The following is a 13,762-nucleotide window of genomic DNA, read 5'->3' on the forward strand; positions in this document are numbered from 1 at the left end:
AATTCATAATGTAGTCTATTACCATACTATAGTTATATATTACTACTACAAACTAAAATCGAATCTAGGTGTCGCGAGGCCCCTATTAGATCATGTGGCGGCACTGTATTGGTCTACGTTATTGTTTTTTGTTTTATTTTTGATTTCATAACGAAAGTAACAGAAACTGACCGAATGCCAACTTTTTTTAGTTTCGATATTGTAATGAACATGACATAATCGATCGGATTTACTTAGATTCATCGTCTCAACACCTGGGACTACCCTTATGAACCTAACTAAACAAATCTATTTTGTTTAATTCCGATACCGTAATAAACATGACGAGAACCGATGAATTTGCGTAGACTTGCCACCTCAACGTCCGAGACTGACAACACTCGGGTTTTACCAACGTATGAGTTTTACCTACGTTGTTCATACAATAATAAACGTATCCGATACCGACCGAATTCACGTTGACGCACCGTCGTAACGCTCAGATTTTACCGGCCAAATTTATGTGTTAAAACTTTATAATAGCACGCTATATGAGTGGCCGCTACTTGTTCATTGTTTTTTTATTTAGAATATGTTATCTTGACGAATATATTTTTTAGGTTTAGTTCTGGTATCATAATGAATGTAGTTGACCAAAGTTATATTGTCTCGCCGCTGTAACGCTCAGGTTTTACTGACCGATTACGTCACGCAACGGGCTGGTAAATACAAGAGCAACCATGCCTGTCTTGGCGTTAAAAAATTATTTAAAACGTTTGTTGTTTGTACCTTAATAGATTAGGCCCAATAACGCAGCCCAAGTGTACGTGATCGTGCATGATCATTAGAATGAATGATTTGTGGCTAGTCTGCTAGAATGCTTGATGCAGCATGAGGCCCATCAGAAGAGGCTAGCCGCCAGGCCGCCACTGATCAACCCAAACCGATTTGAAAAGTTGTCACCTTCGGTTATGTATATTTTTAATTAGTTTTTGTATTTTTTTTTATTTGTGTTATTAATTAGTTCTTTTGAACCGTTAACTTCCAATAAAAACAACCAACTACCCCTCCTACGGAGAAGCTAGCAGGGCTGAAGAAAACAACAGAAACAATTACAATATTTCCATATTGCCCAATCTAGTCTCACACTTGTAGCTCTCTTTTATAATCCAAAAAAAAAGCCCCAACACTTTATATATCCAAGTAGAGGTGTAAAAAATACCCGAACCCGAAACCGGACCCGAAATAAAAACCCGGAACCGGTTTTTTAATACCCGGTTTTTAATACCCAAACCCGTACCCGACCCTACCCGTAGGGTACGGATAGGGTATGCATTTCGGTACTAAAACCCGAACTGGACCCGATTTGTACCTGGTAATACCCGAAAACCAGAACCCGTTCCATACCCGGAACAGGGTATTTCCAAAACCCGAAACCGGGTATTTCAAATACCCGACGTATACCGGAAAAATACCTTTAAATACTCGAAAAATACCCCCTAAAAAGTGCAACCTTTTAAAAAAACCAATCTATACCCGGAAAAAACCCACAAATAGGGTTTTTTCAATACCCGAAAATAGGGTATTCAAATACCCGGTTTTAAAATACCTGGTTCTATACCCGACCCGATGCATAGGGTATGGTTTTTAGAGGCAATACCCGGACCCGAACCCGACCCAGTTTTTACCAATACCCGGTTATACCCGAACGCTGTTCTATACCCAAACCCAAGTATTTGAAAAAACCAATTTGTGCACCTCTATCTCCAAGGATGTTTCCATCCTTGATTAGTTTATTATTGAATATATAATTTATAGAGTCCTCTAAATACAACAAAGAACCACCGTAATAATTGACTACATTCTCTTCCTTATGCTCCCCATTAAGGACGTATTTGTGAATCTCCAAAATGTCATGTACCAAAAAACATACACCACGAAGTGATGCTTTGCCACACCACCGACGCGACATAAATGAAAGTGAAAATGTGATCAATGGACTCACCTGACGCCACACAACAACTAGCTGCAATTATCTGGACCTGAAAGGACGTTTCTCTTAATCAAATTATTCATTGTGGGAAGACGATTTAGAAAAGCTCGACACGCTACAATATTCACTTTCAAAGGTTGTTACGTACATCGTACACCATTCCATAATGTAATTTAGAGTTATTGGGCGACAAATTGGAGGGGTTATGGGCGAGAATGGGCTACAACACCGCCCCTGGGCTACAAATGGGCTATATGTGGGGCGATTGGGGGGGGGGGGGGACAAATCTATGTCACCGTGTGTGTATGTGTGTGTTAACATGGAAATAATAAAAAAAAGGTAGGGGGGAGGCTACAAAGGGCTACAACACCGTCCTCTGAGCTACATATCGCTCCCTTTGACCACGTGTCAAAATTCCTCTAATTTTGTAGCCATCCACCACACATAGTCTTAGGAGCGGGGTTTCAAGTCATTAAAGAAACCTTTTTTTTCAAGACCACCGAGAAACAACCAAAGCCATCATCAACCTAGACATACTTATCTCACCCCATTTGAACTAGAAGCTATAAAGTTTTTCCAATAAGCACATACATTTACTAGAACTCCATACATAATTTAGTGTCTCTCCAATTCCAATTTAACATGATTAAACCATCTGATTATTCAAACCGATCAGGTGATTAGCCACTAGGCAACCGTTCCACTTCCAACGATAACAAATAGGGGAAACAAGGTTTTTAACGGGACTTCGTCTTACCAAATATCTAACCAGAACCGGATTTTAGACCCGTTTCCTACCTTGCCTTTAAAAACTTTAGAAATCAAAACATAAGAAGCAGCAAATTTTTTTATAGTTCCCCAAGTTCGGTTAAGTGTTTTGTTAATGTAATATATAAGATTAACTATTTCAATTATTTATAACGATTATGGTTCCAAATATTTAAGGCCAAACGTAGTGGGCGAGAAAGTGGGCGAATTTGGGACGAAATTAGGGTGGAACACCGCCCCCCTGGGTGAAATTGGGGCGAAATGGGGCGGGGACTATTTGTCGCCTGTAAATGTTTGAAGAATATTAATATTTTATAAATATGTGTGTGGTATATATATACATATACATATATATATATATTATTATATTATTATTGTAGCCGCTACACCATTACACCCTAAAAACAAATTCTCATCATTTGCTGACTGGGCGTCACACGATGTAAAACGCTCCAAATTGTAGCCCCTCCACTGCTCATAGCCTAATATATGAAATCTTAATTTTGCAATTGATTACGTGTGCACCAATTTTGAGGGTTAAATGCCACGCGGCCCACGCCTATGATAGGTGATCGCATTTTACAAACCAATGAAGTTAAAAACAAAAAAGTCAATGAATAAATGGAATATTTTTGAATACGTATACTTTGGATGAGGCCAACCCAATGATGGAAAACAACAAAACAAAAGCAATCCAATTAATAGGTCACTTAACCAAATTCACACTATCCTAAGTAAATCAATTTACTAAATTCATCATGAGATTGAGCCTTTTAAAGAACAACTATGAGTAAAAAAGCAAAATTCTTTGAAAAGTATAAATTGTTTTACAAGTTGAAGTTGGTCTTTCGGTGCAATGGCACAAGAATGATTGTTAAGTATTGGGATACTTAATATCTTATGTTTGAAACCAGACTTTATAGAGTTTATGGTTTTTCACAGTAGTAATTTCCTCTTTAATGGTGTTACTGGGTGAGACACAACTGAAGTGTCAAAAACAATATTGAATGTTGACATAAGGTTCGTTCGTGTATTGATGATAGTTTCATATATATTTTGTAAAAAATGTTTTACAAGTTAAAACAAATAATAAAATCAAATTTTCAATTAGTGTTTCAAATATATAAAAATATATTATTGTTCATTTGGAATCAATATGATAATCAAGAAAACTGGATTTATTATATCAATAAAACTAGATTAGTTTTGAGAAAAACTTATCACTCTATTAAAGGCTTGTAGTTAATTTCTCTTTAGTTACTATTTTGTTACGCATTTATGTAACACGTATAACATAACATTTTATAAGCCATAGTCTCCTAGCCGGCTAGCCAAACCTTTAAAACCAAACAAATATTAAGTGAGCCTCTAGTTAAATTAAGTATTCGTTGTTGAAATTAAAGATGTTATGTTCATAGTATTGTCTCGTCTTAAATGTTACCAAAGCATGTCTCCCTTTGATCGTGAATGTGATAGTTAATACTTTTATAGTTATAAGTGTGTTGAGTAACTACACATGAAACAACAATTTAAATGAATAAATTGTTCCAAATAGTACAGTATCCTCAAAAGATTGTTGCATATACTATTAATATATCAAATGAACAAAAAAAAAAGGGATTGTTAATGCTAATTGATAAAATGAATATAAAGAGAATTATGATTGTTGTACATACATAAATGATGATTATCATCTATGCTAAATAACAAATACTGATTAATAAAATAAGTATATATTAAAAAAGAGAGTGTCAAATTTTTATGATAAAGATATTGGTATTTCAGCTATTTTTGAAAGAACAAATCATATATATTGATATGGACATCTTCTATATAAAAGTAGAATCTTTTGTTACAATAGAAGGAGAAACTATGTGGGTTATTCAATAAAGTTGATTTCCTTTTTAAAAAGAAGATGTATCATACTAACGCATTTGGATCCATAACCTTGGTTGCATTACACGAGATCTTTCAACACTTAGAAATAAAACATGTCATATAGTATTACAAATATGAAATTATCAAATATATATACTTATACAATTAAATTTGCCCCCTTGTACACAAATTTGGGATTTTGAATCAAATGTACAATCAGTCTGTCCATCGCAATATAAGTGTTGGTCATGCCCGAAGTCATTTCTTAACCGCAAGTCCGTAAGGAAGAAATGACAAAGACAGAGCTATTAATTGGAGCAAAGTTTTAACAAGGTAGCCGTATTAGAAAATAAAATCGGGCAGCCTCATTAAAATCATACCGATAACGACACAAAGATCCATAATTCCCTAGATAGACATAACATCGTTTTAGATACACTTAAACCTTTGTCACTACAAATGTATATTACCGTATTCCAGTCACAAATGTAAACAATTTATTCGTTTAAACTCTAAGCTCTCACTTAGACAACTTTTTTTTTCGAACAACCGACAAAGCCTGGAGTCCTGATACACCTATTGCCAAAAGGCCACCCATGCCCGTGATCGCAGACAATGCTAATAACCTGCCCTTCCGCCAAATCTAGAAGAACCCCACCGCACCGCTCGAAAACCCACTGTGATAGGACCCGTGACAAACGCACAACATCTTGTTATGAACAAAACTTAAATTGGCCACCTTTTTTTAAGAAAGCCACCGAAATACAGCTAAAGTATTGCTTCTTTTATGTAACTAGACAACTTATTAAAATTTGAAGTAAGTTTTTAAAAATGTTCGTGCATATTATATTTGGAAATATATCGTGTATAAAATAATGATCATGTGAGTAAAAATAACTCAAAGAGATGACACATGGAGACTGATGATTCATTAAACTCACCTCCAAAGAGTCACCTCGTCCTCCTCGGGCTTTATCAACCTCTAGCCCCATCCATCATCATGTCATCTCATCTTCTTCAATTCCCAATACACTAGTCCTTTTTGACATTTCTACCCCTACTCCATTTCCTTTGGCTCCCTCTCCTTTCTCCTCTTGCTTCTTTCATTCCCAAGATTCCCACCTTGTTGCCTTTTGTAGGGGTGTTCTCGTCTTTTCACCATATCTCCCAATTTAGCCGCTACCCTCCATGTTTTCAGAGATGGTTCTGCACCAAAAAACACATATATAACTCAACGAATATATGCATGATTGTTTTGAAAACAGTAAGGCCAGAAATTGCACTTTCACTCCTTGTATTTTTGCCTCAAGTTCATTTACAACTTCTCTTCTTATTATCTATCTAAATGAGTGGAGCTATGATGAGACAATTAAGAACGACTCGTTAAAAACTCGAATTTTAATTGAGATTATTTAAATAAACCCAAGACTAAATAAAAGGTCACTTAATAAACAAACTTAAGTCCATGCTTCATACCCAAGTTTAAGTAGACTCACAAGCTCAATCGATCAATTTTATTATTTTTATACTACACTATGTTTATTTAGTACTCCGTATATAATATATATATATATATATGTGTGTGTGTGTGGAATAATTATATATGTAGTAAAAGATTTACTTATTTGATGAATGTATAATGAACCGAGCCGCTACTTAAGCTCGATCTTCAAATATCACTCATGAGTTGAGCTCGAGCTTTAGATACAAAGATTAAACGAATTGATCTTGAACTCAAGCTCTATTTAAGTCTCCAGAGGCCATTAATATCTATAACATGTTTGTATTCGACGAAATTTTGTGTTATTTATATAAAAAGTATTATTTTTTACATAACTTATTTCAACTTGTATATAAAATTGTATGGAACTTAGTTATCATCTAGTTTTTTTTCTTCTCATTTTAGGTTAATCTTGAAAGTTTCATACATCTTCCATTTAGACCACTTATTTTTCATTTAGATAAATTTTATAAAAACAATCCGCAAGATTAGAACAATATTAAAATACAAGTTTTTTTTACTAGGAAAATGTTTGAATGATTTTAAAACAACAATCTTTAATCACCTTAGGATGAAAGATGCAGGAGATATTGGGTTCAAGTCTCACAGACGACCAAAATATTTAAAACAAAAATCGTCATTAAAAACATGATATATTCTTACATAGAGATTTGTTTCACTAAAATCACTCATGCATAAAATATCTTATGAAATACTCCGTATTAAAATTATCAAAGAAAATATAAATCTAAGTGGCTAAATGAAAGTTATGTTACTACTTACTATTGGATGAAATATCTTTATACTTTCACTTTCATCAACATCTAAAACCACAAGGGGTTAAACTGCAAACATAAAATAACCTCAAGGATCGCATTTATTTGATAATAAATTATCTAAACCTTAAATGATCATTGGTCCTTTCTTTTTCTCTATAAAAGAAAGATATTATTTCGTAAAGCCCATGCAAACACCAAAAGCTAAAGAAACCAAACAGTCTCAATTATCTTTCTCTGAGGCAATGGAAACCAATGGCAGCAACATCACTAACACGGTGGCCGGAAAAGAAACCACCACCGCGGCACGGTGGAATCCGACGAAAGAACAAATAGACATGTTGGAGACTTTGTATAAACAAGGTGTGAGAACACCTACAGCCGAACAGATTCAAGAGATTACAACCAAGTTACAAACGTATGGACACATTGAAGGCAAAAATGTGTTTTATTGGTTTCAAAATCATAAGGCGAGACAAAGACAAAAGCAAAAACAAGATCATGTGGCTTACTTTCATCATTATTTGCATCACCATCACCACCACCACCCGCCACCGATATTTCCAATAACTCATCATTCAAACGGTTAGTATTATTATTTTTATTTTTAATTTTGTTTTTTAACGGCAAATTATTACATCATTTTAGTCTGATACCGTTGGGTTACAAGCCCTTTGGTATTCGTATTTTTATTTATTTGGTTAATTTTAATATTGATGTTTGTTTGTTATATATTTATTGTTTTAGATGATTAGATGATGACTTTTTATTACTGTTTACCTTTTCTAAGTTGTATATTAGCTGCAAATGTCGTAGTACTAGGTAGAGTACATGGTCTTACAACAATTGAAGTACATTGATTAGCTAATTAGTTGTCAATATCTTTCTAGGATATATATAACTAATCTACTTTTTAAGTTTTAATATATAGTCTCCCTATGTTTAAATTATATCTCATGTAATCTTTGTTTTGCTGCCTTGTCTTCATAGTGTTGAGTTTCAAGGTGTTGTTTATAATACATAAGCAGTTTATAAAAAGTTTTATTATATATAGTCTGTTTCTAAACATTGTATTCAGTAGTGAAATATTTGTGTGATTGTTTTAGGATTGATCATGTGTAAAGTAATATTAATATGCCTCATGAATAGGATGTCATAGGTTTAATCCTTGTAGAGTGTAACATTTATTTTGTTTAAAATAATGTCTCATGAATGTTATAAATATTTGTATGATTATACTGTAACTTATTTTTATGTGAAGTAGTCTGGTAACTAAAGTGGCAGCAACAGTTATAAATAAGTACATTCTATAAGTTTTTATGTCAGGGAAAAGTTATATTCTGGGTTACAATTATAATACGATTTTTGTTTATTTATGATACATATGATGCGTTTCGATTTTAATATTTCAACTACTTATTATTTGTATTTTACCTGCATCAGCTTTAAAATATATTCAAAGTAAGTCCACTGTACTGTAAAATTAAATTACAACTAGTAACAAAACAAGATGAGACGAACAATATATATGATTTAACCAACTCTTTTAAAATGTAAGAAATTAAATTATTTTTATTTAAATTAATTATTATGAAAAATGATATGATTTTCAACAACCTTATAGTTTTAAAAATTATATTTTTCTACAACTCTGCTATTTTAAGCAACTAAAATTTATTTATAATTTTTATTTTACACCACAAATCTCTTAAATCAGTTTTGTTGTATTAATTTTTTAAGGTTTGTTTAATAAAAGCGAGTGTTTAAAAATGTTCAGTGACTTTACTATATCAAAACTGGTTTAATTAGTAAGCAGTAATATTTAATTTATATATATATATAAAAAAGGCGTTGTTATATTTAACCTATAAAACTATGTCACATGTGTATAGTAGCATAGTTTTTTTATTACAAACTACCATAATTATTTTTTTAACTAAAGACTCGTAGTCAATAAGAACAGTAGCCAGCCAGTGTGACTGCACGAGGGTTAAACAATGTAGTACTTGTCAAATATTAAATATTGTGTCTGTCTCAATCCATCTGTTAGTTTGTACTGTAAATGTAATCCAAAGGTTTCTGATTTTTGTTTGTTTATGGGCTTTGCTCATAAAATCTATATCAATCTTTGTCAAATTATTTCCACTCTGAATTGGTACACATATTATCTGACGTTTGTTTTGCTTTTTCAAGATTTATGGTACCATGTATCTTTCTTCAATCTGCTTAGGCTGAGGGGTGTGGGAGGCTCTAATGGGGGCTTTAATGGGGGTTCCAACCAATAATATTATGACGTGTGGCAGAGAGAGAAACTGGATAAGGGGGGTGTTGGAGCCCCCGTTGGAGCCCCTGGCCCTGGTGTGGAAGGGCTCCAGCAGGGGCTCCAGCGAATTTTTTTTTATTTTTTTATAAATATATTCAAACAACGTATTATTAAAAAAACTCATAAATTATTAAAAAAAACACACATTAATAAAAAAAACACATTAATATCTAAAAATAAAATAAAAATTAAAGTACTAAAAAAACATTATTCTTATTCTTCGGCTTGGTCTTCTTCGATCAACCTCTTTCGGATACGTTCCTTTTGCTTTTCCATTAGCATTTGATCGACCGGATTTAGGTTACTGAAGTCTCTAGTAAGAAATCCAAATCTCTCATTCGACTTTTTTCCTTTTTGTCATAAGAGACCACCTCCATGGTTTTGTTGAATTTATTGAGGGATTCAACAAGATTGGCGATATTTACGGCTTCCCCCTCAGCCGGTTTTTCCCCTTGGCGTCCCTTCTCAATGGCCACCTCCTCGGCGGTGAAGACGTTTCCTCCTCCGCAATGTTTAGGTCGAATCCAACGCGGCAATCCGACCCGGTTGAAGTGCTATACGCTCCAGACGAACTAGTTTTAGTCCGTTTCGGCCCTACTTCCGCATCAACGTCCGGCGCCACCAGCTCAACCCACTTGGAACACCTTTTCAACCTATCCCCCAACTTTAAATCGTCCCACGTCTTCACCATCCCATACCTCCGCAAACACTCCTGCTTCCACTCTTCGACCGTGAAATTGTAAACCGCCAAATCATCACTGCCACTTGGTCTCATACGACCGCTGTTCCTGTTGAAAAGATTAGTAAACAAGCCGACAAATTTTCTGATTTCGGACCACCGACCCGAAATCATATCGGCGTTCCGCTCTGTACTCCCAACGAGCATGTAGAACGTCTCCCTAACCTTTGTCCAAAAAATCTTGCTCTTTTGGTAGTCGGCTGCAAAATGAATAAATAAATTAGATTTCCATTTAACTTTTTTATTTAACTTTTTTATTAAAAATCATTTTTAAAAACGTTAAAACAATTACCGTAACGCCGATCCTCAGAAATGACTATCCAAGCCCGACACAAGGCTTCCTTCTCATCCGATGACCACGGAGTGGCTTTCCGTTTCGTCCTCGGAGTCGAAGCCGGTCCCGACCCGTCCGTTGCAAGTTGTTTTTTCCGGTGGACGCGTCTTTTTGGTCCCGTAGCTTCACCGTGTGATTCTTGTGTCACCGGAACAACAAAGTTAAGAGACGATTGTGTGTTGGATGGTTGAAAGCCGGATGATTCTTGCGGCTCCGAATAAAACATCGGTTGGTGCGGTGACGACCATAAATCGTCGTCAATATAATCTGAATCAAGGTTTGGGTACCAATTTCCAGCCATTTTTTTTAAAAAAAGTTGAGAAGATGAATTGATTTTGGATGAAGGTTTGAAGTTGTGGTATAAAAATGGGTGAAATGTGGTATTATATAGAAAAAAAATTTTTTTTTTTAATTTAATAAGAGCCCAACGGCTCTTTTCCTAAAACCAAGACAAGCTTTTCTCTCTATTCTCCCGATAACAGGCTCACGCCTGCATGGTTTTTCGCGTTAGCGCCCCCGTTAGCGCCCCGGTGGTGTGGTGTTAGCGCCTGGGGGCGCGAGCGGAGGGGCTCTAGCGCCCCCGTTGAAGCCCCACACCCCTCAGCCTTAGCTTAACAACCCCTTCTGTAAAAAAATGTATTTATTTTTGTACCACTTACACACCTACTCAAAAGTTTTTAAGACCCATGCAGTGGGGCGTTACGGGCAAGGGTGATGCCCATAGCGCCCCAATTGGTGCTGACTTTTTTCCAACTAGTGAGAGAGAGGGTCGAAGCATTATAAGGTGTGACTACTACACATGGTTTGATATATACTTTGGTGTACCGCTATATTTGTTTTTTGCAATATAGGCGGATTCATAAATCTCTTTATACATTTCTCATCAACAATGTGTATATGTATGTATACTATGCTCTAATAGAGATAATTGGTTCATACATTGAACAACCTTCATCTTATATACGCGATTATATTATGATGTGCTAGTTATGCTTAGACTAACTTTTTATTTGATATTTATGATATGTTAATATGTAATTATTTTTGAAGGGGTGAGCATTTAATTTAGCTACAATAAAACATCTTTATAAAAAGGGTCCGAGTTTAAATTTTGTACTAAAAATATTTCGTGAGAAAAGTTTAACCAAAACCGGTCTAGTTACTAAACCGATTCAACCGCGTTAATATTTTGAAACCAACTCATCAAACTAGTGAGCGCACATTATTATTTTTGTTATTATTCGTAATATTATTACTCCCTCCGTCCCTTTGAAAGTGTCCACATTTTTTCTTTTTAGTTTGTCCTATTACAAATGTCCACTTTAAAAATTTATTAACTAATTTCCAAGTTTACCGTTACACAAATCAATCATTCAAACTTTCTTAAATTTTGTCTTTTTTATATATGTCAAGGGTATTATAGTCATTTGCTAAGCAAAAAGTACAATCATTCAAACTTTTTTAAATTTTATGTTTTTCAAACTATGACACTTGTAGAGGGACGGAGGGAGTATAATTTTAGACCTCACCAGAATGTTTTTTCCACAATATTTGGATATTGTGTTTTGACTGTTTGTTCAAGATCATGAACACACTTATTAGTTAAAATATTAAAAGAATGCTTATATACGCCTTTATATTTGAATAGAATACTACTATGACCAAACTTATCATATGTGTGTTAATATTTTATTCAGTGTTCTTGTTTAACTAACTGATTCTTATAAATGTCACACTTAAATGTTTTCTACCAATATAGTACTATTCCAATGAGAACCATGCATCAGTCCTATCTTCTGATTGATCTTGTACAACATAATTATCCTTTATTTTATTTAATTTTATTTTTTGTCATACTTCTACAGTTCTATATGGTCAGTGCTATATTCCACAACGTGACATAGGGTTCTACACTCAATACCCAAAGATGCTAGTACCTAGTGCTACCACAACCAAGCGAAGATCACCACGGACCGCCAAAACCAAGCTGCCTGCCGTTTCAGGAACCGTTGCCAGTGGTAATAATCTGATCAAGTCAAAGATGGTCAATAGCAAAAACTATAGTCATCAAGAAACTTTGGATCTTTTCCCACTTCATCCTACCGGGATATTGCAGCAGAAAGATGCAACTGTGAGCAATGTTAACGTTAATGTTTCAAATGTTTGTATGTCGGGTTCTTCTGATCGTTCACAAGAACAAAACTTTTTTGATTTTTTTTTCTAGTTAACTTAATGGCATTAGTCTATAAGATTTGACATTTGGTTCAAAATTGATCTACTCAAATGATTAAAGCTGATTCTTCATTAACAATGCATGCAAGTGTGTTGTTTATGTTTTTTATTATGTTGTGTATTTGTGTGTGTTCGATAACGCTTTTCATGTATTTAGATAGATGTGAATACATATCCATTTTGTAATGCACAACTAATATCGTATTAAATTATAGCACATTAAATAAACCGCTATTTAAAATATTGTTGAATTGTTGATATAAAACATGTTATTATTTTTATCATTTTTTTAACTCGAATGATTAGAGGTCATGGATTTGATTTCGCCTTTTTTGTGTGTGTAATTTTCCAAATTCCTCTCTTAGATGAATTAATCTTGTTAGTTTTTTGCATTTTGTTGTAACATGCATATGTATTAATATTTTAAAAACGAGGCGTTCGCTAGTGGGTAAATTCCAAGCCAAGCCAAGCCAAGCCAAGCCGAGCCGAGCTAGCTTTTACAGTTTTACAATAAAGTTGGCTCAAATTCGCTAGCTAATGGCGATATATTAAAAATCCTTAAGATAATAACAGAAAGAAAGAGACATCATAATCTTAGTTGGCCCGGGCCCAAAAGTACAATTCAATAATTTTATGTTGGGCTGGTAGGACTCATTTGTATACAGGCTGGCCGCTGGCCCATGTAGATTCTATTTGTGGGGAAAATTCCCAAATTGTCCATTTTTCTCCTTCAAGTCAAAGATTTATCTACACCCATGAAAATTCCAATATTGTCCATCACAATACCGGCGGATCCTTACTTATTCTCCGACACCCGACGTTTTTTTCCAACCAACCGTCAAGCACCACCTGTCACTTCTAAGGGATGATCCGAGTGTAAGTTGAAAAATGAGTTTACCGGCGACTTTATTTACATCCGCATGTTCCCGTCGTTTCTGACGGTTAGAGATCGTGTCTCCGTCGGAAACGACGGTATGGCAAAAGACACAGATCTTCCATGTTTTCCGGCGACCGTGCTTATAAAGACCTACCCGCAAGTTTTGATATTCCGGCGAAAACCGTATCCTTTCATGTATTTCGGCGACCATTTAATGTATTCCGGCGTCCCAACTTATTATAACGGCGTCCCAACTTATTATAACGGTACCATATGATTTATAAAATCGTCCTCTCTTTTTTTAAAGTCGTCCCACTCTTTATAAACTCATTCTTGTTTTTTATAAAGTCGGGTCCAGTAAT

The 13,762-nt window shown here is 34.7% G+C and overlaps 1 protein-coding gene across 1 annotated transcript; it reads left to right on the top strand.

Annotated features, from left to right (window-relative positions):
• The first annotated feature begins 7,083 nt into the window (after positions 1-7,083).
• On the top strand, positions 7,084-12,515 carry LOC143544036 (uncharacterized). Its single transcript, XM_077036214.1, has 2 exons — positions 7,084-7,480; positions 12,157-12,515. The coding sequence occupies exons 1-2, from the start codon at positions 7,084-7,086 to the stop codon at positions 12,513-12,515; spliced, it is 756 nt and encodes a 251-aa protein (XP_076892329.1).
• Positions 12,516-13,762: the final 1,247 nt, after the last annotated feature.

Source organism: Bidens hawaiensis, unplaced genomic scaffold (assembly GCF_021521415.1).
Source record: "Bidens hawaiensis isolate Kalapana, Puna unplaced genomic scaffold, B.hawaiensis_p1.1 tig00013426_1, whole genome shotgun sequence".
NCBI classification, from domain to species: Eukaryota; Viridiplantae; Streptophyta; class Magnoliopsida; order Asterales; family Asteraceae; genus Bidens; species Bidens hawaiensis.